Source organism: Macaca thibetana, chromosome 8 (assembly GCF_024542745.1).
Source record: "Macaca thibetana thibetana isolate TM-01 chromosome 8, ASM2454274v1, whole genome shotgun sequence".
NCBI classification, from domain to species: Eukaryota; Metazoa; Chordata; class Mammalia; order Primates; family Cercopithecidae; genus Macaca; species Macaca thibetana.
The window spans coordinates 123,520,140-123,542,984 of record NC_065585.1 but is presented as its reverse complement, the minus strand read 5'-3'; the positions used below and the strand labels follow the sequence as shown (position 1 = coordinate 123,542,984).

At 44.8% G+C, this 22,845-nt stretch overlaps 2 protein-coding genes across 2 annotated transcripts in view; one reads left to right on the top strand and one right to left on the bottom strand.

The window, feature by feature from the left end:
* The window catches only part of ATP6V1B2 (ATPase H+ transporting V1 subunit B2), a 531,364-nt gene that overhangs the window by 450,996 nt on the left and 57,523 nt on the right, over positions 1 to 22,845 (top strand). The gene's annotated exons all lie outside the window — the stretch shown is intronic.
* SLC18A1 (solute carrier family 18 member A1) overlaps positions 7,293 to 22,845 on the bottom strand; it is a 33,453-nt gene continuing 17,900 nt past the window's right edge. Inside the window, 6 exon segments of the mRNA XM_050801879.1 lie at positions 7,293 to 8,249; positions 8,251 to 8,312; positions 9,771 to 9,890; positions 10,175 to 10,238; positions 11,789 to 11,840; positions 12,759 to 12,837. Coding sequence (XP_050657836.1) covers positions 8,223 to 8,249; positions 8,251 to 8,312; positions 9,771 to 9,890; positions 10,175 to 10,238; positions 11,789 to 11,840; positions 12,759 to 12,837 — 404 coding nt within the window. The 3' untranslated portion in view covers positions 7,293 to 8,222.

Genomic DNA, 22,845 nt, shown 5'->3' with positions numbered 1-22,845 from the left:
CATTGCTAATAAGGTCATTATAATGCAAATACTTAAGTGACTAAATAACGAAATAATTAAGTTTGAAGGTTGAAGGACGGGAAGAAGCCAGTAAAGATACTCAATCTCCACCTATCATTAAAGAAAGACAATAGGCATGACCAAAAAAAAAAAAAAAAAAAAAGGCAAATCAAGAAAGAACTGAGTAAGCAGACTTTGTAGATGTAAAAAAGTAAAAATAATAAAATAGATAAAAGTGTGAAAGTGGAGGACAGGATTCGGGAGTGGGAAAGATGACAGAAAAGCCTGCTGTTTTCTGTCATATACTTGAGGTATTATTACTTTTTAACGATGTGATTTTAAAACTTACTAGACAGTTACATTAAGACATGAGATAGTAGCAGAAAGAGAAAGGCTGACAGATAGATGACTAGAACTGAATTGAGAATCCAGAAATAAATGTTTACATTTATAGTCAATTGACTTTCAGAAACGATGCAAGTAAATGCAATGGGGGAAGAATCGTCTTTTCAATAAGTAGTGCTGGGGCAACTGGATATCTACGCGTAAAAGAATGAAATTGGGTCTCTACCTCCCACCATATACAAAAACTAATACAAATGGATCAAATATGAAAATGTAAGAGCTAAACCTAAAAACTCTTAGAGGAAAGCATAAGTGTTCATCTTCATGACCATGGGGTAGGCAACGGGTTGTTAGATGTCATGCCAGAAGCATAAGCAGTAAGAAAAAATAGACACATGGAGGACTTCATCAAAATTAAAACCATGTGTGCTCCAAAGGACACCATCAAGAAAGCAAAAAGACAACACACAAAATGGGAGAAAATATTTGCAGACCACATATCTGATAAAGAATTTGTATGGAGAATATATATTTTAAAATTCTTACAATTCAATAATAAAAAGACAAATTTTTTTTTTTTTTTTTTTTTTTTTTTTTTTTTTTTTTAGATGGAGTCTCTTTCTGTCACCCAGGCTGGAGTGCAGTGGCACAATCTCAGCTCACTGCAACCTCTGCCTCCCGGGTTCAAGCAATTCTCCTACCTCAGCCTCCTGGGTAGCTGGGACTACAGGCACACGCCACCACCCCTGGCTAATATTTCTATTATTAGTAGAGATGGAGTTTCACCATGTTGGCCAGGCTGGTCTTGAATTCCTTACCTTGTGATCCATCCTCCTCGGCCTTCCAAAGTGCTGGGATTACAGGCGCGAGCCACCAAGCCCGGCCAAGACAACCACTTTTTAAAAAATGGACAAAGGCTCTGAATAGACATTTCCATAAAGAAAATATATACATGGTCAATAAGTACATGAAAAGATGCTCAACATTATTGATCATCAGAAAAATTCAAATCAAAACCACAAGCGACCATTTCGCACCCCCCAGGATGGGTATAATTAAAAAGACAGACAATAACAAATGTTGGCAAGGATGTGGAGAAATTGGAACCTTCATCCACCGCCTGTGGAAATATAAAATGGTGCAGCTACTTTGGAAAACAGTCTGGCAGTTCCTCAGAGTTTTAACATCAAGTTGTCATAGCACCCAACAGTTTTTTACTCCTAGGTATATACCCAGGAGAAATGAGAACCTGTGCCCACACAAAAACTTGTACATAAATATTTAGAGCACCATTATTCATAATAGCCCAAAGGTGAACACAACCCAAACGTCCATGAGCTGATGAATGAAATAAGATGAACAAATGAGATGTAATATATTCATATAATGGGACATTATTTAGTAATTAAAAGAAACGAGGTACTGATACATACCACAACACAGATGAACTTTTAAGTTTTTTTTATGTTTACTTAATCCCAGGTGTGGGATTACTTAATACAGATAAACCTTGAAAACATGCTTAGTGAAACAAGCCAGTCTCAAAAGACCACATATTGTATGATTCCATTTATATCAAGCATCCAGAATAGGCAGATCTATAGAGAGAGAAAGATTAATGGTTACCTGGGACTGGAGGGTGATGAAAGAAAATTCAGGGATAGTTAATGGGCACAGAATTTCTTTCTGGGCTGATGAAAATATAAAATTTATAGCGGTGATGGTTGCACAGTCCTGTGACTATACTTACAGCCACTGAATAGTACACTTTAAATGGATGAATTGTATGGCATGTGAATTGTATCTCAATAAAGCTGTTATCAAAAAATGGCTTTTGGCTGGTGGCAGTGGTTCATTCCTATAATCCCATTACTTTGGGAGGCCAAGATGGAAGAATCTCTTGAGCCCAGGAGTTCAAGACCAGCCTGGGCAACATAGTGAGACCCATCTCATCAGTTTCCTCTTCTGTGGGATAAGATAATTGAATTCACTGCTAAAAGAAAGTAGCACTTAAACAGGATTTTTTTTTTTTTAGGCAGAGTCTCGCTCTGTTGCCAAGGCTGGAGTTCAGTGGTGTGATCCTGGCTCCCAGCCACCTCCACCTCCCAGGTTTAAGTGATTCTCCTGCCTCAGCCTCCTGAGTTACTGGTGTGTGCCACCACACTCAGGTGATTTTTTTGTATTTTTAGTAGAGATGGGGTTTCTTCATGTTGGCCAGGCTGGTTTCAAACTCCTGACCTCAGGTGATCTGCCCTCCCCAGCCTCCCAAAGTGTTGGGATTACAGGTGTGAGCCACCGCACCTGCCTTAAATAGGGTTTTATGGTTGATAAAGTATGTTCTTTCTCTATTTCTTGTTACCTCATTCATCTTAATTACACTCCTGTTACAACCGGGTCATTGTTATTCTCATGTTACAAATAAGAAAGTTTTCACTGTCACATGTTTCTATGTGGTGGAGATGCCCCAGAGGGCTTTGCTTTGCAACACTGTAACACTGCTCCCCCACCTGCTCCCTGTCATTCCATGAATATCATGGCAGATCTACTTTGAGCACCAGGCCACCTGCACATTGAGTCACACCTGAACACACAAAACTTCCTGCTTTCCTGTGATGATTTGTTCAGCAACCTGTTGTGACCTGCACCCTGATCAGCTGCCCCTCAGCACACCCTAATTCTACCTAATAGGTATAATTGCTGGCTGGGTGCGGTGGCTCACGCTTGTAATCCCAGCACTTTGGGGGACCAAGGCGGGTGGATTGCCTGAGCTCAGGCATTTGAGACCAGCCTGGCCAGCATGGTGAAACCCTGTCTCTATTAAAAATACAAAAAATCAGCCAGGCATGGTGGCACATGCCTTGTAATCCAACTACCCCTTGGGACACTGATGCAGGAGAATTGCTTGAACGTGAGAGGCAGATGTTGCAGTGAGCCAAGATCGTGCCACTGCACCCCAGCCTGGGCGACAGAGCAAGACCCCGTCTCAAAAAAAAAAAAAAAAGAAAGAAAGAATAGAAGAAAAATTGTCAATTACTGACCTAGGGTCGGTAGTCAAAATAAGCAGAGTATGATCCCCAAAATGCACTCTTCTCCCTTATGATTTCCAGAGACTACATAATGACTCAATTTCGATGACAAATCCTAAAAGACCTTGACCATGCTCATGCCTCTAACACTGTACTCTTCATTCTCCAGAAGAAAAAAGAAAAAAGGGGAAGAAGAAGCAGGGAGGAGGAGAGGAGGACAAAGGGGAGGAGGAGAAGTGGGGGGAGGAGGAGAGGGAGTAGGAGGGAGAGGAAGAGGAGGGAAAGGGAGGGGGAGAGTGAGTGGGAGGGAGAGGAAGAGGAGAGAAAGGGACGGGGAGGGGGGGGAAGGGAGAGAGAGGAAGAGGAGGGAAAGGGAGGGGGAAGGGAGGGAGAGGAAGAGGAGGGAAAGGGAGGGGAAGGGGGAGGGAGAGGAAGAGGAGGGACAGAGAGGGGGAGGAGAGGAGAGGGGAGGAGGAGGGACAGGGAGGGGGAAGGGAGGGGAGGAGGAGGAAGAAGACAAGGAGAGGAAGACAACAAGGAGGGCAAGGAGGAGTGGAGGGGAACACAACACACTTTACTTCTAATAATTTCTTGATAGCAACAAATGAAAACCTGACATGACGTTTGTGTTTCTGGGGTGATGCTGGCTCTCAGCTTTGTGTGACTGCTCAAATTTGTCTTTGGTTCCTCGCTCAGGTCCTGCTCCTGGGCTCACAGAAGGCCATCCCAAAATGGGCCAGTGGCAGATGGAGCCCCAGAAAGCCAGAGCTACAGAAGTGGATGCCAAAGCCCAGAGACGTGAAATGACTTGTCCCAGGTCACACAGCTAGTTAATGTCATAACTAGGCTAGGACGTCAGGATTAGGTCTGTTTATTCCTGATCTTGTCCTCCCTCAACCACCTTGTGACTTGACCATTTCTCTCTTCAGCCCCTCCCAGCAACAGCAGAGAGCGCTGTGTACCAAAGCCACCATGCTCCAATCCTGCCTTGCTGCAGAGAACGTTATCCTGTCCCATACACGAAATTGTAGTGGTGAGCTCGGCAGAACTGAATTGTGTACTGCAGCAGCCATGGGGTGTCAAAGCCTGCAGAGAATCGGCCACACATCCAGGGAAGGTGTGTGGAAGGGCTGCACCGCCCTTTCTTCAAATAAGCCTCAGAGGTCTGACTCCTACAACCATTACACAGCTGCCTCCAGGAATAGGGAGCTAAGTTACTAGTAAATTTATTTAAGGCTGGGCAACAAAGCAAAACCCTGTCTCTACAAAAAGTAATAACAATTTAAAAAATAAATAAATAAACTGGGTGTGATGGCATGAGCCTGTAGTCCCAGCTAGTCTCAGAAGGCTGAGGTGGGTTGAGCCCAGGAGGTGGAGGCTGCAGTGAGCCATGACTGCACCATTGCACCCCAGTCTGGGTGACAGAGCGAGACCCTGTCTCTAAAATTTTTTTTTAAAATGATTTTAGGTAGTTTAGGCTTTACCTTGGAAAAATTAATTCCATATGTAAGACAACACGGTGGGGGAAACTATTTCCTAATATTCACCCTAGAGTTAGCCCTCTAGTGATTTCAGGCTTCCTCCAGTGGTGTTCTGAGACTGTGGCCATCACAACAGGCCTTCTTAAAGGTGTAGGCTACCTTAATAGGATTAATACCTTAATCCCCTTGAGTTTGGTTCTCTCCCCATAAGAACTTTCCTTGTCACTTGCCACACTGCTGTTTCTGCCACCCATTCATCATCCCATGCGCTCTCTGCATTTCTGCTTAATTTAAGGTGCTGTAGCTGCACTCTAGTGTGGAATTGCCATACTTCTCCTGCTTTTGCACTTGGGAAAGGATGTGTCTTCTGATTTGTTTCTAATGCTCTGATAAACTCCAACATTTTCCTAGCTTATTGAGCACCATGGCTCATTAGTTGCACTGTCTTCTTTGCTCCATGGTAATTGGTGGTAGAAAGCCCATCTTTCTGTAAAGAGTTTTATAGTCTCTGCACCTCCTCCCTTTCACCAGGGAAAAATGCATCTCTTCAGCTGTCCCACAGTGGAGTGGAGTGCCATTCTATGACACTTTCATAGAAAATTTCTTGTGGCTCATCCTTGCTGGGTGGCATTTTCATTGTTAGAAGAAATTCATCTGACCTGTGAATATGGGAAATTGACCATGCATTCTCTTCTTTACAATAGTGGCCTTCTTTATAAGGCCACTAATAAAGGCTAATTCCATTTCCTATTTTTGTGGAATTCTCCTTTTCATACTCTTCCATATATAGGCTACATTTATGATCTTTAACCTACCTCTGGTCTATAATTTTAAAAAGTGTTGTGACTTACTTTGTAGTGTTAGGTGTTGACTGTTTTTTTGTTTTGTTTTGTTTTGTTTGTTTTTTTGTTTTTTTTTTGAGACAGGATCCCCCTCTGTTGCCCAGGCTGGAATGCAGTCACACGATCATGGCCCAGTGCAGCCTCCACTTCCCAGGCTCAAGTGATTCTCCTGCCTCAGCCCTTTGAGAAGCTAAGACTACAGGAACACACCATTATGCCTGGCTAATTTTTCAATTTTTTGTAGAGAAGGAGTTTCACCATGCTGCCCAGGCTGGTCTCGAACTCCTGGGCTCAAGTGATCCTCTTGCCTCGGCCTCCCAAAGTGCTGGGATTATGGGCGTGAGCCACTGTGCCTGGCCTGGTGTTTACCCTTGTCGAGAATTGTTTTAAAAGTCCCACCACTTTGGGAGGCCGAGGCGGGCGGATCACAAGGTCAGGAGATCGAGACCACGGTGAAACCCCGTCTCTACTAAAAATACAAAAAATTAGCCGGGCGCGGTTGTGGGCGCCTGTAGTCCCAGCTACTCGGGAGGCTGAGCCAGGAGAATGGCGGGAACCCGGGAGGCGGAGCTTGCAGTGAGCCCAGATCGGGCAACTGCACTCCAGCCTGAGCGACAGAGCGAGACTCCGTCTCAAAAAAAAAAAAAAAAAAAAAAAGTCTCGAATTGTATCCATTAGCTTCCCTTTATCCACATCTTTGCATATTGTTCAAACAACATTAGCTGGCAAGCCAGGAATCACTTTCTCCGGAAAAAAAAATTGTTCCCATTGTTTAAATGCGTTCATTTCTGTAACAAGCCCAGTCTTTGTTATAAACCCTGCCCCAGGTGAATGTCAGAGTCAGCAGACTGTCATTGCCAGAGCTCCGCATCCCGCCCCACCCCACTCCCACCTGTGTAAGGCATCCCAGTGGTCCTTCACTCACTCTGCATGTGTACTTATATATTTCGACAAACACTTTTCTAATTTCACCTTTGGGCTCCTTCAAAATCTGAGAAAGATGTCATCCTGACCGAAGATGAATATAATGCATCTATCTGGTTTTGGAAATCAGGTGAGTCTAGTTAATGCCAGCCCCCTAAAAACATGTCTGTAAGTCAGGTATCTACCGTGTGCATGATAAAGATTCATTGAAAGGTTCAGCTTGAATGTGCTCTGGTGATTCAGGGTTTGTGTTGGAGCCAGCAGACTCCTACAGAGCAGTGCAAAAATCAGAGCCAGGTGTCATTCCAGATAAAGTCTGAAAACCCCAATCTGATATCCAGGCATCCCAAAGCCTGTCTCTGTGGGTCTCTCCATCCTGCTTCTACCTCTAGCTCTGCCATGATTTCCCACCCAGCCTGTGAACATCCCACCTCGTTGTACTTGAACACAGAATGTATACTAACTTGCAGCATCAATCATTTTTTATACTGTCATACCCTGTTTGTCCAAATAGATGGGGAGCTACTTAGGTGGGTGCCACGTCTCCCACCTCTTTGAAATCCCATCACCCAATCAGTGTTTCAAAAAGGCAGCAAATTATGATACTATTTATAGTATTTGCTCTATTTGCCCAATACTCTCGTGCTATAAAACGACATCTAGTTTATCAGGTCTGAATTAGGCAATAATGTATTTATTAGCAAGTATGAACAATGTCTCATTACACTCCTCCTATTAGGAAATCTACAACTGGGAGGGATTTCAAGGCAGTTTCTTTTCACTTCTTCCCATGAAATCATGGGTCTAATCAATTATTTTTTCTGTCTGTCTTCTACTTTTGTTTCTAAGAGTCTAAGAAGTTCAGAAAATGTAGGAACACACAGGGAGGTCAGGAGAATGTCGATAACTCCACAGAAGAGAAATGGGCTCCTCCTCTTTCCCAATGATAATGAAAATAGAAGATGCTTTTCACTGAGGATAAAGCCCTTTTAGCAGCTGTAGATTTAGCCACAGAAAAATCGCTCACTTTATTAAAGAAAAATGCAAAAAAAAAAAAAAAAAAACTCTTCAAGCTGGCACTTGGCAGCAGGACAATGCTGAGAACATTTTCTCAACTCAGCTGGGATACCCCAGGAAGGAACATGTTGAGGAACAGAGGGTAACACTCTTCCAATCTGTTGGGACTACGCCAGAGAAAATCAGGCAACAGATAAACGAGGCTTGTCAGTCGCTCCACTGGTTTCAGGGGCACATTGCTCACTACCGCCTCCACGCAATGAGTCACCCCTTGCAGAACCCGTCGCAGCTCAAGTTTAATCAACCTCACAGCAGGGGGAAGGTGCGTCACTCTGTCTTGCCATAAAAGTTGGGCCACTGCAGCACCAAGGCGTAGAGGGAGAGCTACCGGTTACACAGGTGAGAAGAGTATCAGGGACAGTGTCCATGGGAGGGGAGGAAAGAAGATTTCCAGGAAGAGGTATGTGAAGCCCACTGAGCCGTGCGCTCAGCCATGGTGATCTGGTCCCAGGGAAAGAGGTGGTCACTGAGGCGTCATGAATTCAGGGAGCACTTTCGGCAGCTACTCCTCATGGTCAGGCTCGTCATCACTGTCCTCGCCCAGGGGAAATTCCCTTCGTGGGCTTCTGGGTTGCATATGTTCGGGTCTCCATGGGGCAGTCCTGACTCAGAATAGCCTGCAGAGAGAGGCAAGAGGAGAAGCCACTGCACATGTTTTTTTGTTGTTGTTGTTGTTGTTGTTGTTTTCCCACCAGTCTCCCCATTCTGTTCTCCCACTAGTTCATCCAAGTCTGGCATTGCTAAGTACTCAAGAAACATGCACAGGACCCCCTGCCTGTGCATGCACCAGCCTCCCAAGGTACCCAATATATCAACCCTTGTCAGGACAAATATCTCATACGCTTTTAACTGAATCCAACGGTGTAGTGGAAGTTACAGCAGGAAGACAAATGGAATCAACATCATTCCCTATCACACCTTCCTGTCTTCTTTTGTTCCCTTGAGCAGCCTCTGTCGCCATCCCAAACCCATCAGGCTCTCAGGATGTCTGTGCTGCAGTAAGAGGGAAGTGCTTTATTAAAGAAAATCCTATGGTATGGATCTCTTCCCTGGGATTTTTGTACTTTTTAAAAGGTGACCTGCTGACCAACATGGAGAAACTCCATCTCTACTAAAAATACAAAAAATTAGCCAGACATGGTGGTGCATGCCTGTAATCCCAGCTACTTGGGAGGCCGAGGCAGGAGAATTGCTTGAACCTGGGAGGCGGCGCTTGTGGTGAGCCGAGATCACGCCATTACACTCCAGCCTGGGCAACAAGAGTGAAACTCCATCTCATAAAAAAAAAAAAAAAAAAAAAAAAAAGACCTGATAAGGATAATGGTGCGCTAGAGTGAGTGAGAGGATGAATGGATGTGCCAATGGAATTCTGCCCACTTATGAGGGAGATAACTTGGTAATTCACATCTTGCTAGTAACTAGCAAGTTTGGAACAGTAACTACAGGATGTCTTTGATGGTCTTCTGCCCCCATTTCCCTTCTCTACTGAAGACCCTTCCTGATAGCCCCAGAAAGAGAGGAAGTGGTAACTTAGAGAAGGGAAATTAAGGAAGTGCACAAAAGAAATATGAAGATGAAAGGGGATTGGGAAACATGGCAAAGCAGAGAGAATATTAATAGAGCAACAGAGGGAGGAAATAACAGCCCAGGATGAAAGGGAATGAGAGAGATGATGGAAAGAAACAGAAGTGAATTTTTTTTTTTTTTTTTAAGCAATCGGCGCTCCTTACAAGCTTCTCCTCCTTGGCTGGGGGACTCCGCAGGTAGTAGCAGAGTGGAGCATAGACGATGTTGACGACCCCAATGATGACCATGAGCCAGGGGAAACCGATGGCCTGTACAATGGCACCCCCGGTGGATGGACCTGGGAGGGATACATCAAAGTCACAAGTGTCTATGGAGCCTCCATATGGAGTGTCCTCCACGTAAGACGCTATGCTAGGGGCGGTGGGTGACCCAGAGGACGTCTCAGGGTCACAGATCTCCAGAACCCTAGGAGGATAGCTTCCTGGCTGCACTTCCAGCTGGAAAACAGTAGATAGGGGAAAGTGAGACACCAGGTCCTGCCAACATACCTATAGCAAAGCCCATGCAAAAAGCCACATCAGCGATGGCGTAGACACTCCCATACACCGAGGTGTGGCGTAGATCCACCAGGTGCCCCATGATGGGCATCATAGAGGAATCCACCATGCCTGTGGCCAGAGCAAACAGGACACAGTCAGCACCACCCATAGTCAGTACCATCCCTCCTCTGTTCCTCCATTTAGTCCACTCGCTTTGCCTGTGGTCTTCTCCCTCGGACCAACACCTGTTCCAGGTGGGAATTATGAGCTCATCTCTCCACACCCCTGCCAGCTGCCCTCCTCCTCCTTCTGCCTCTCCATCTACCTCCTCTGATAAGAAAAGGGGGAGGAAAGGCAACAGACCCAAAGCCAACATTCAGGGGCTTCTCGTTTTCTTCAAGGGTACTTCTTACCTATGGCAAGGCCAAGCCCTGCATTGGGGCCAATGAGACCAAAAATATTGTGAGCCAGAGGAACCTGCAAGAGGAAGGAGGAAGAGTCATCAGGACTCCAGATGGGTCAGGTGGGAGCAAGGTTCCAAGAGTTTTCACATGAAATGCATTTATTCAGAATGCACTATTGGCCACAGACATCATCCTCCTGCCCTCTCATACTTCCTCACTGAAAAGAATCCATACCTCCATTTTAAGGATGTGAAAACTTGACCAGCGCCATTGTGTTTATTGCTCTATCCAAAGTTACAGATCTAATGAACGGCAAGATCAAGTTTGGACCCCAGACTTGACTCCATTGTGCTCTAATGAGGGTCTTCCTCTGTCGCATGGATACCTTCTCCCCTTCCTCTACCCCCTCCACCTAAACATACACTCCTGGCCTCATTCTTCATGGAATAAAGTTGCCTCTGTTTTCCATTATGGACATCACCGAAACGTTTTATTTAGACTTCTAACTTGGTAACTGTTGGAGAAAGAAGACAGAGAAGAGACCCCAAAAACCAGTTAGCTGTAAGCTAGAGAGGGCAGATGGTGTGGCTTGAGTGCCGTGTCAGAAAGCTTGTGAGACTCATTCCTGTTGCCCTCCCAATCCCCCAACAAAAACCCTTTCTTCACCCTTTTGCAGGTTCCTCCCCTCCCTTTCTGGGCACCTGTCATTCAAACCTGTTACCCCAGGACACTCACCCCTCAAGGGTTTAGCATACTATTTAGATGTTACTCTCTGATAACAATTTTTCGGGTTCATGCCTCAAGAAATGTTTATAATTTATCAATAGTACTGGCTGAGATTCACTACGGGCTCACCACATGCCAGACACTGTGGTTTATGTGGATTACCTCGACAACTCTGTGGACACTATCAGAACCCTCTCTACACAGATGAGGATGCTGAGCACACAGAGATGAGGCAACCTGCTCAAAGTGACATGCATAGAAAGTGGCAAACCTGCCATGGAACCCGGATCCCATGCTCCTGCTCAGGACCTGCAGCTGGTCTTGAGCACAGTGTATAGTGCCTTGTAGCCCTGTTCTTCTCTCCCTCAAGCCTAGGAGATTTGTGTGTTTCTCATCCCCACTGCGGAGAGGAGGAAATGAAGGCTTAAAGAGCTTGAGGGGGACTCTTGGAAATGGAAAAGTCCTTCTTTCTTTCTTCTTCTATCAAGCCTCTGGTGCCAGAGACTGGAGCATAGGTGATGGTTCCCTGGGGACTTATGAGGCTGTCTCAGGGTGGGATGAGTAAATGAAGTCACACAATGCACCATTTTGCCATTCCCAGAAATGGACACCAACATGTATCACTTCATGTGCCCACACATACAGCCTCAGACCTCTGGCTCCAGCTGCCCTACAGCCCTTTCCCTCTCCTTTCCCACTTCCTCTCAATGGAAAGCCACTGCAGCTGGTGGCATCTCCCCAGTGCTAAATTCCTGCCTACTCAGAAACACTCTTTCTGACAGTCCTTGCCAAGCCAACTCTGCTCATTTTAAAGGAAAGTAGTCTTTAAATGTCTGGGTCGGTTTCTCTCTCTCTCTCTCTCTCTCCTTCCCCTCTCCCAGGTCTTCTTATACTTACACAGAGCAAGCTGGTACCTACTGCCAGCATCCCAATTAGGGAACACAGCCACCTGGAAGAAAAGGGCCATCATAAAACACCGACAGGGGAGAGCTCCCCTCCACCTGTACCCCATCACCACCATGCTGACCTGTTCCACCAGCCCTAATCCTAGCAACCCCTTAGGACCTGAGGACAGCACCCACATGACCAGTTTGTACCCAAGTGAGCTCTCTCCCTGCCCTTTCCTTGTCCCGTGCTGGCTCCACACCTTTTTCTATAGGCAGAGGAGGTGCCATGGGACACAGTCTTCCTTCCCTTACAGGAGGAATCAGCTGACTCAGAAGCACTTGGTCCTTGGAAAGAACCCTCAAACTTAACTCTTGCTGTTGCCCAGCTCAGACTACCTCCTACCTGTCCATATTTTATTTGGTCCTTGAGGTCCGTCTCAAAAACCACAGAAAGTACCAAACTTCTTTCCTTCTCTGATGTCCTATGGCAGTGCTTCTAAAATCTTGGTGCTGAACTCCAAAGATAAAATTAAAGCTGTCCTTATTGTGGTGGAGGGACAGAATCTAGACTTATACCTCTTGGCCCCCAACCCTTCCTCCTCAGTGGCCTCTGGGGTGCCTCTGTAGAACTCCATAGGGTTCCATGGAACATAATTTGAAAACCACTTTCCCAAAGTACTGCGTTTTTAATAGCTGTTCTCCGATGTGGTTATTTTATCTCTTCAATTGGACAGCAAATGGACGGAAAGTAAGGGGTGCCCCTCATGTATCCACTGCCTCTTCCATACCAATCAGCTTAGAGCTCAGGACTATCCATTCTCCATACCACCCTCACCACCCTCCCGGTGGGAAGTTTTTATCAGTGTGTACTTGTCCTAAACTTTCAACTGTGGGGAAGCTGTTCATCATTCCAAGATCAGGGACAGGCGCTCTCCCATCTCATATTTCTATTGTTTGTCCCAGATCCCCAGGCTACATACCGACCCATCTTGTTGGCCAACACACCAAAGAGGTTGGTGCCAATGAGGTAGGACACGCTGGCAGGCAAGAAAGCTAGACCTGTGGAAGGACACAGATCCTTACCTTAGGACATGCCCAGTTTATTCTAAAATGCCTTGTCTCCTATGAGACAGTGAAGTCCAACCCTGTAACCTTCCAAGATCCCCAAACCACTTTGTTTTATGATTTGGGGATCTTTGTGCAAACCCACAGTAGTTGCCATAGGACCCCCACACCTCTCCTTTCTTCAGGAGCAGAGTTTTGTGTAGCCTCAATCCTTTTTTTTTTTTTTTTTTTTTTTTTTGAGACAGGATCTCACTCTGTCACCCAGGCTGGAGTGCAGTGGTATAATCTCAGCCCACTGTAGCCTCGACCTCCTGGGCTCAAGTGATCCTCCCAGCTCAGCCTCCCAAGTGGCTGGGACTACAGGTGAACACCAGCACACTTTTTTTTTTTTGTACAGATGGAGTCTCATCATGTTTGCCAGGCTGGTCATGAACTCCTGCCTGCCTCGGCCTCCCAAAGTGCTGGGATTAGAGATGTGAGCCACCGCACCTGGCCTAGCCTCAGTACACTTAATGTGCTTCCAGCTCCCCTCTTAGATTCCTCATGAATGGCCCTGATGAGCCATTCTCATGTATAAAATACCCTTGATTATCAGCATGAGAGTGTGAGCTTCAGAGGTGGCATGTTTGGGTGCCACATACCCATACATAATTCCTGGGAAGTTAATTTCTGCTTTGCTATTCACCTGCCCTTCTATTGCTCTGAGAGGGATCTTGGATTAATTACTAAACCTTTCTGAGCCTTAGTTTCCACATCCGGAAAAAGCAAAGCTACGATTATATCATACCAGGTTACAGTGTGGAGCAAATTACGTAATGCGTGTAAAAATGTTTTATAAATTGAAGTCCTGACCACACGGCTTTTTGTGACAGTAGAGGCAAGTGTTCTGGAAACGTGGGCTTTGGAGACACACAAAGCTCCAAATTTTGCATTCAGATCATGGCTTGACGACTTGTTAGCTCTGTGACCTTGGACAATTTACTCACCCTCTCTGAGTCTCATCCATCCATTCATTCATTCATTTTAACAAACTTTTACCAGGTATCAGGTACTCTGGGGTCTGAGAATACAGCGGTGAATAAGACAAACAAAATTCTAGCTCTCAGCTAGCTTATACTCCAGGGGAGGGAGACATACAATAAACAAGTAAACAAATATACATGAAAGAGAATTTTGAAAAGTGTTATGTGCAGGAAATTGAATGTGGTGATATGGCAGAGCGACTCAGAAGGGCTACCTGGGTTTTCAGGGTTGGGGAAGGCTTCTCCGGGGAAGTGACATTCAAGCTGAGACCTTAATAACCAAAAGAGAGCATTTCAAGCAGAAGATAAAAAGCACCTAATGCAAATTGAAAGGTCTTAAAGAAATCATTTAGTTTGCTCTATAAGTAGAAAGGATATCCCTGTGGTTGAAACATAAGAGGAAAGTGGAGGGTGACAAAATGAAGGTCCTAGAAATGAACCTGGAATTTATTCCAAGAGCAATGGAAGCTTTGGAAGGAAATGACATAATTGGATTTATATTTTCTAAAGTCCCTTAGAAGAATGGGTTCATGGGACAAGAGCGGAAGGCAGACTATTTGCTGAATCTGAGAGAAAAGTGATCGTGCCTCAGATTAGAAGTCATGGAGGAGAGAAGTGAATAAAATGGGAGGTTTTGGAGGTAGAGTCGGTGACACTTTCTGTTGGATTGGGTACAGATGTAGCAGGACTGATGAGGGGAAGTGAGAAATCAGGGATAACCTAGGTTTTTATGTTAATCAATTGGGTAGCTGGAGATAGGGAAGACTGGTGGAAAAGCAAGAGCATGGGGGGAACACGAGAGGTTTGAAGTGACTGTTAGATATCCAAGCAGAGCTGTAGGCAGTAAGACATACAAATCTAGAGCTCCAAGGAGAGAGAAATTTGAGACATTGGTTTACACATGGTCTTAAAGTCAAGCGAATGGATGGGATTGCCTATGAAAGAATAAATAAAGAATAGAGATCCAAGGACTGAGCCTTGGGGGACTCCTATCTTTAAACGTTAGCACAGAAGGCAGAGATAGCACAGGTGATGAGGAGTAGCCAATGAAGTAGGTGAGGGGAGATGGAATGGATAAGAGGAGTCTGGCCTTTGATCAGGGCTGGGATGCTCCAACCATAATTAGAGAGACGGCTGTGAAGGCGTGAAGTAACTCCTAGATACTAATGCTGCCGACTTTCACTTCCTCTCCCAAGTATTAGAGCAAGTTGTATCTCCAAAGGGGATCTAAGGAAGCTCTACACTGCATCCTTAGGCACCAAGGCTATGAACCCAGGGAGTCTTGCCCCTGGTTTCCCTCCTAATTTAGGTATACAGCTCTCAACATGGGCAGTTACATGGGACCCGTTCCCCACCACCCTTGCCAGGGCCTCAAGTTTGTAAATGGCTAGGAGAATTGCTCTGCCATTGTGTAAGATGCTCTCCTCCCCCAATTTCTACCCAGCTTACCCACCCTGTGCAATACAATCTCCAAGCCTTGGCTCCTTGACCAGGGCCTTAGAACTGATGACCCAGTACTTTAACAATTGGAACTGCAACAACATGAAAGCGCATTAAGTAAATATAAAGGGATGGCCCAAATGCATTCAATCTGTAGTGTCAACTGCTTTGCTAACAGAAGAAAGTAGAAAATAACTTTTGGAGGAAACCTCATTGTGAGCACACCTCACCAGTTCATAACTATCCTAAGTCCAAAAAAAAAAAAAAAAAACGTAGCTTACTAACTCAAAAATCTTAAAGTATGGGGCTATTCTGTTTTAAAAAAGATGATTTAACATTAACCACTGAAAATTTCCTTAACCCAGCAGATTTCCTAACAGGGGATTTAAATCTTAATTACCATACAAAGGTCTGACCAGACCTAGGAGGAACTCCCTTCAGGATAGGAGGATAGATGGTTCCTCCCGGGTGATTGAGGGAAAAAACCATAACAGGTATTCAGTAATTGATAAGGAAACTCTTGGGTGATTGAGAGAAAAAAACCATAATGGGTATTCAGTAATTGATAAGGAGACTCTTGTAGAAGTAGCTACGAAAATTGCCTAATAATTGGACTGCTCAAAGGTTCTAGCTGTTTGCACTCAGCCACGCCTCAAAGTACTTAAAAAACCAGCAAGCCTATCTTTTTCTCCTCGCTCTCCTTCTTGTAGGAAAAAGGCACATAGGATAAACAGGATCCATCTCTCATATTTCATACCCAAAAGGACTTAATCCAGGGCAACCAAAAGTTTAAGATCGATAATTAGGGCATATTCCTACAAAGGAAAAGAAGGACAAAGGCCCTAGTGGGCAAAAACTATCTTAATCCTGACTCAGAAGGTTACCTACACCCTCTCTGAAATGAATTTATATAAGACCTGTTGTTTATGGGAATGCATCTTGATGGGAAACTGGGTTGCCCAGCCCAGCGCTAGAACTCATCACTGAGCGCAAAGCCAGTGTTGGGCACGCTGGTAAAGGACCACTAGAATCCGGCAACCTGGACCCCTTTCTTTGTGTTCAAGAAAGGTTTGAAAACAGGTGCAGGACTGCTACATGGGTGAGAGTAACTAATCCGATAAGCAGAGGTCCACGGGTGGTTACGCATCCTGGAAAGGAATAAGCATTAGGCCCATGGAGGATGCTCTAGGACTAATGCTCACTGGAAAATGACTACGGGTGCTGGCATCCCTGTGTTCTTTTCTCAGATGGGAAACGTTTCTCCCCAAGGCAAAAACGCCCCTAAGATGTATTCTGGAGAGGTATAATGTTACTGCTAGATCAGACACTAACCCCAAATGAGAGAAGTGCCACCATAATTGCAGCCCAAGGGTTTGGCAATCTCTGGTATCTCAGTCAGGTCAACGATAGGATGACAACAGAGGAATGAGAACCATTCCCCACAGGCCAGCAGGCAGTTCCAGTGTAGACCCTTACTGGGATGCAGAATCAGAACACGAAGATTGGTGCCGCAGACATTTGCTAACTTGCAGGCTAGAAGGACTAAGTAAAACTAGGAAGAAGTCTATAAATTATTCAATGATGTCCACTATAACACAGGGAAAGGAAGAAAATCCTACTGCCTTTCTGGAGAGACTAAGGGAGGCACTGGGGAAGCACACGTCTCTGTCACCTGACTCTGTTGAAGGCCAACTAATCTTAAAGAATGAGTTTATCACTCAGTCAGCTGCAGACATTAGAAACAAACTTCAAAAGTCCACCTTAGGCCTGGAGCAAAACTTAGAAACCCTACTGAACTTGGCAACCTCGGTTTTTTATAAGAGAGATCAGGAGGAGCACGCGGAACGGGACAAACGGGATAGAAAGAAGGCCACCGCTTTAGTCATGGCCCTCAGGCAAGCGGACTTTGGAGGTTCTGGAAAAGGGAAAAGCTGGGCAAATCGAATGCCTAATAGGGCTTGCTTCCAGTGCCGTCTACAAGGACACTTTAAAAAAGATTGTCCGAAGAGAAATAAGCCACACCCTCGTCCATGTCCCTTATGTCAAGGTAATCACTGGGAAGGCCCACTGCCCCAGGGGACAAAGGTCCTCTGAGTCAGAAGCCACTAACCAGGTGATCCAGCAGCAGGACTGAGGGTGCCCGGGGCAAGCGCCAGCCCATGCCATCTCCCTCACAGAGCCCCGGGTATGCTTGACCATTGAGGGCCAGGAGGTTAACTGTCTGCTGGACACTGGTGAAGCCTTCTTAGTCTTACTTTCCTGTCCCAGACAACTGTCCTTCAGCTCTGTCAGTATCCAAGAGGTCCTAGGACAGGCAGTCACTATCTACTTGTCTCAGCCACTGAGTTGTGACTGGGGAACTTTACTCTTTTCACATACTTTTCTAATTATGCCTGAAAGCCCCACTCCTTTGTTAGGGAGAGACATTCTAGCACAAGCAGGGGCCATTATATACCTGAACATAAGAGAAGGAACACCTGTTTGTTGTCCCCTACTTGAGGAAGGAATTAATCCTGAAGTCTGGGCAACAGGACAATATGGACGAGTGAAGAATGCTAAAGTTAAACTAAAGGATTCTGCCTCCTTTCCCTACCAAATGCAGTACCCCCTTAGACCCGAGGCCCAACAAGGACTCCAAAAGATTGTTAAGGACCTAAAAGTCCCAGGCCTAGTAAAAGCATGCAATAGCCCCTGCAATACTCCAATTTTAGGAGTACAGAAACCCAACGGACAGTGGAGGTTAGTACAAGATCTCAGGATTATCAATGAGGCTGTTGTCCCTCTATACCCAGCTGTATCTAACCCTTATACTCTGCTTTCCCAAATGCCAGAGGAAGCAGAGTGGTTAACAGTCCCGGACCTTAAGCCTTTTTCCACATCCCTGTACATCCTGACTCTCAATTCTTGTTTGCCTTTGAAGACCCTCCGTACCCATACTTGCCTGGTAAGCCCATTTAATACCACCCTCACTGGGCTTGATGAAACCTTGGTCAAAATCCTACTAACTGTTGGATATGCCTCCCCCTGCACTTTAGGCCATACATTTCAATTCCTGTATCTTTAACCTCCTTGTTAAGTTTGTCTCTTCCAGAATCGAAGCTGTAAAACTACAAATGGTTTTTCAAATGGAGCCCCAGACGCAGTCCGTGACTAAGATCTACCGCGGACCCCTGGACCGGCCTGCTAGCCCATGCTCCGATGCTGATGAATCAAAAGCATCCCTCCTGAGGAAATCTCAACTGCATGATCCCAGTGCGCCCCAATTCAGCAGGAAGCAGTTAGAGCGGTCGTTGGTCAACCTCCCCAATAGCACCTCGGTTTTTCCGTTCAGAGGGGAGACTGAGAGACAGGACTTGCTAGATTTCCTAGGCTGGCTAAGAAGTTCTAAGCCTAGCTGGGGAAGGTGACTGCATTCACCTTTAAACACGGGGCTTGTAACTCAGCTCACACCTGACCAATCAGATAGTAAAGAGAGCTCACTAAAATATCGATTAGGCTAAAAGCAGGAGATAAAGAAATAATCAAATCATCTATCACCTGAGAGTACAGGGGGAGGGACAATGATCGGGATATAAACCCAGGCATTCCGCTATCAGTGGCAACCGCCTTTGGGTCCCCTCCCATTATACGGGAGCTCTGTTTTCACTCTATGAAATCTTACAACTGCAAAAAAAAAAAAAAAAAGAAAAAGAAAAAAAAAAGAAAAAGAAAAAAAAGAAAGAAAGAAAAGAAAATAAAAAGAAATCTCTGAAATACGGGGATAATCATAATTTCTTTTTTTTTTTTTTTTTTTGAGACGGAGTCTTGCTCTGTGCCCCAGGCTGGAGTGCAGTGGCGCGATCTCGGCTCACTGCAAGCTCCGCCCCCCCGGGTTGATAATCATAATTTCTACTGGCCATAACAGACAGGCCAGTTGTGAGGTTTAAACGAAATAGTGCATATCAAGCATTTTGCATAGTGCCTGTCACAGAGTAAGGGCCCTACAAGCGCTGGTCTTGATTATTATCATCATAACTGGTGAGTGACAGTGTCAGGACTGGAGTCCAGGCCTTCGCACTCTAACTCCAGGCGTTTCCACTACACCACATCCCCAGTGTGGTAGCACAGATGGCTCCGGTATAAGGGACTGCTTGAGATCAGCAGAGTGAGTTTCTCTGGATCTCTCCAGCCCTTTTAATCCCTCTCTGCACCTAGAGAAAACAATGCAGCCTAACAAAAAATACCATGGCAATTACAATTAAATTAAAAGTCAACAATCGACCAGTTATTGGCTGACAACTTGTTTGCTTTTAATATTCTCTTCTATGGAGTAGAAGTAAACACACCTTAGTGTATTTGTGTAGGCTATCTGGACAGGTGGCAATCTGTTGCAAACTGTACCCATTCGTTTATATTTAATTGCTTAAAAAAATTAAAACTACTCAATTGTTTATCTAGTATGTGGAAGTAAGCACCTCTAGGAAGCCTACAGCCTCCTGGATACAGCTCCTTGACATCATTTTAAATGGTGTGAAATTTCCTGAATCAGATTTTTCTCAATCCATGTTGCTTGTTCTTTAGGATCTGATTATAGCTTACATTTTAGCAGTACTTTGTGCAAAATAGATGCTCCAGAATATGTATCTATGGATCCACATCTGTTTTTAACAGTGAATCTTTAAGGGATGAGGGATTACACATTTTGTGACTACCAAAATGGTTTAAACTAAAATAATTATTAAAATTGTACAAAGAATTTTTTATTTACTGACAGTATCCTGTATTCCACACACTGGGCTAATCCATTTAGGATCCCAGATCAAAATGACCCTAAAAAATATCTACATTTTTATAAATTAAAAAACTGGAGTTTATCTTAGTCTGTTTTATTTTTGCTGCTGTAACATATTACCACAGATTGGGTAATTCGTAAAGAAAAAAGATGTATTTGGATCACAGTGCTGGAAGCTGGGAAGTGCCAGGGCATGGCACCAGCATCTGCTTGGCCATCTGGTGAGGGACCTCTTGTTGGGTCATCATACGGCCGAAGGGTATCACATGGAGAAAGGGCATTTGAGAGAGAAAGGAGAAAGGGGCCAAACTCCCCCCTTTTGTAACTAACCCACTCCTGTGATAATTGTTTTTATCTACTCATAAAGATGATGCCCCTAGGGCTTCATCGCCTACTAAAGGTTCCACCTCTCAACACTGTTGCATTGGGGATTAAGTTTCCAACACACAAATTTTGGAAGACATAGCATTCTACCCCTGACCTCCAAAATTCGTGTCCTTCTCACAATGCAAAATGCATTCATTCCATCCCAATAGTTTAAGAAGTCTTAAGTGGTTCCAGTATAAACTCAAAAGTCCAAAATCCAGAGTCTTGTCTAAATTAGATATGGGTGAGATTCAAGGTATGATTAATCCTGAGGCAAATTCCCTCCAGCTGTGAGTCTGTGAAATCAAAACAAATTATACTTGGCCCTTTGTATTTGCAGGTTTCACATCCTTGGATTTAACCAACCTCAGATCAAAAATGTTGAGGAAAAAAAATAAAAATAACAATACAACGTTAAGAATAAAACAAACAAGAAAAAATACAGTATACCAACTATTTACATGGCATGATAGAGATGATTATAGTACATGGAAGGATGTGTGTAGATTAAATGCAAATACGATGCCATTTTATGTAAGGGACTTGAACATTCTTGGAGTTTGGTAGCCATTAGGAGTCCTGGAACCAATCTCTTATGGATACCAAGGGATAATTTATCTACTTTCAAAAACAGTGGTGGGACAAGGATAGAACAGACATTCCCATTTCAAAAGCAAGCAACAGGGAAGAAGAAAGGGGTAACAGGTCCCATGAAAGTCCAAAACCCAAAATGGAAAACAATATTAAGTCTTAAAGCTGGAGAATAATCACCTTTGACTCCATGTCCAAAATCCTGGGCACACTGGAGTGGAGATTGGACCCCCCAAGGCATCAGGCAGCCCCACCCCTATGGTCTTTTTGGACTCAGTCCACCCAGCAGCAATCATGGGTTGGAGTCTTATGCTTGCAGGCCACCATGCTGGTGCCCCTACAGTTCTGTGATCTTGGAAGTGGCTGTCCATGACATCTTTTGAAATTTAGGTGGAAGAAGTCATGCACCCATAGCTCTTGCATTCTGTACAAGTGCAAAATTTGCACCACATAGACACCACCGAGGCTTACCACTTCCACCCTCCAGAGTGGGAGGCCAGGCCACTTCTGGGCCCACTTGAGCCATGGCTGGCACAGTTGAGGGGCACTGCACTGAAACGCAGAGAGCAGAGTCCCAAGGTGGTCCTGGGCCGTGAGCCCATGGAGGATGCCCCAGGCTTATTCCCAAACCATTCTGCCCTCCTAGATCTCTGGGCCAGTAATGGGAGGCACAGTTCCAAAGATCTCTAAAATGCCTTTTGGGGTCTTTCTCCCACAATCTTAATAAACGGTACCTGGCTCCCTTTTATCCATACTAACTGCTTTAGGTTGCTTGGCCACACTCTTGGTGTGCTCTCCTAAACATGCCTTTTCCTTCTTTCCAAGGCCAGGCAGCAAATTTTCCAAGTCTTTCTGTTTTGCTTCTCTTTTAATCATAAATTTCACCTTTAAATCATTTATTTGCTCTCACACGTCACTATATATGCAGTTAAAACAGCCACATGCAGCCTGAAGCTTTGCTGCTTAGATATTTCTTCTGCCAGTTATCCTAGTTTATTGCCTCTAAGTTCTTCATTCCATAAAGTCCTAAGCTATGGATACAAGTCCCCCAAGTTTTTTGTAACTGTATAACTGTATAACAAGGATGGCCTTTACTCTAGTGTCCAATACCTTGTTCCTCATTTCTATCTGAGACCTTGTCAGAATGACCTTTACTGTCCATATTTCTATCAACGTTCTGGTCACAACCTCTTAACCAATGTCTAAAAAGATTCAGTCTTTCTCTATAGCTCTCTTCTTCTTCTGAGCCCTCACCAGAATCACCTTTAATGCCTTAATCACAGCAATACAGGCTCTTTCTAGCCTGCTCCTCCAAATTATTCCAGCCTCTACCAATTTCCCAGTTCCAAAGCTGCTTCCAAATTTTCCAGTATTTGTTATAGCAGCAGCCCTGTTTCTCAGTACGCATTTTCTGTCTTAGTCCATTTTCTTCCTCTATAATATAACAGAATACCGCAGTGTGTGATTTATAAAGAAAAGAGATTTGTTTGGCTCAGGGTTCCGGAGGCTGAGACATTCAAGGGCAAGCCTCCAGCATCTGTTTGGCCATCTGGGGAGTGCCTGGTTGCTGGATCACAACATGGCCAAAGGGGATCACATGTAGAGACAGCACCCACAAGAGAGAGGTGAAGGGTACTGAACTTCCCTTTTATTATAACAAACTCAATCCCATGATAATGGTCTTCACCCATTCATGAGGGTGCTCCCATGACCTCATCATCTCTCAAAGGTCCCACCCCTCAAGACTGTTGCATCGGGGATTCAGTTTCCAACATATAAATTTTGGGGGACACATTCAGACCACATCAGAGG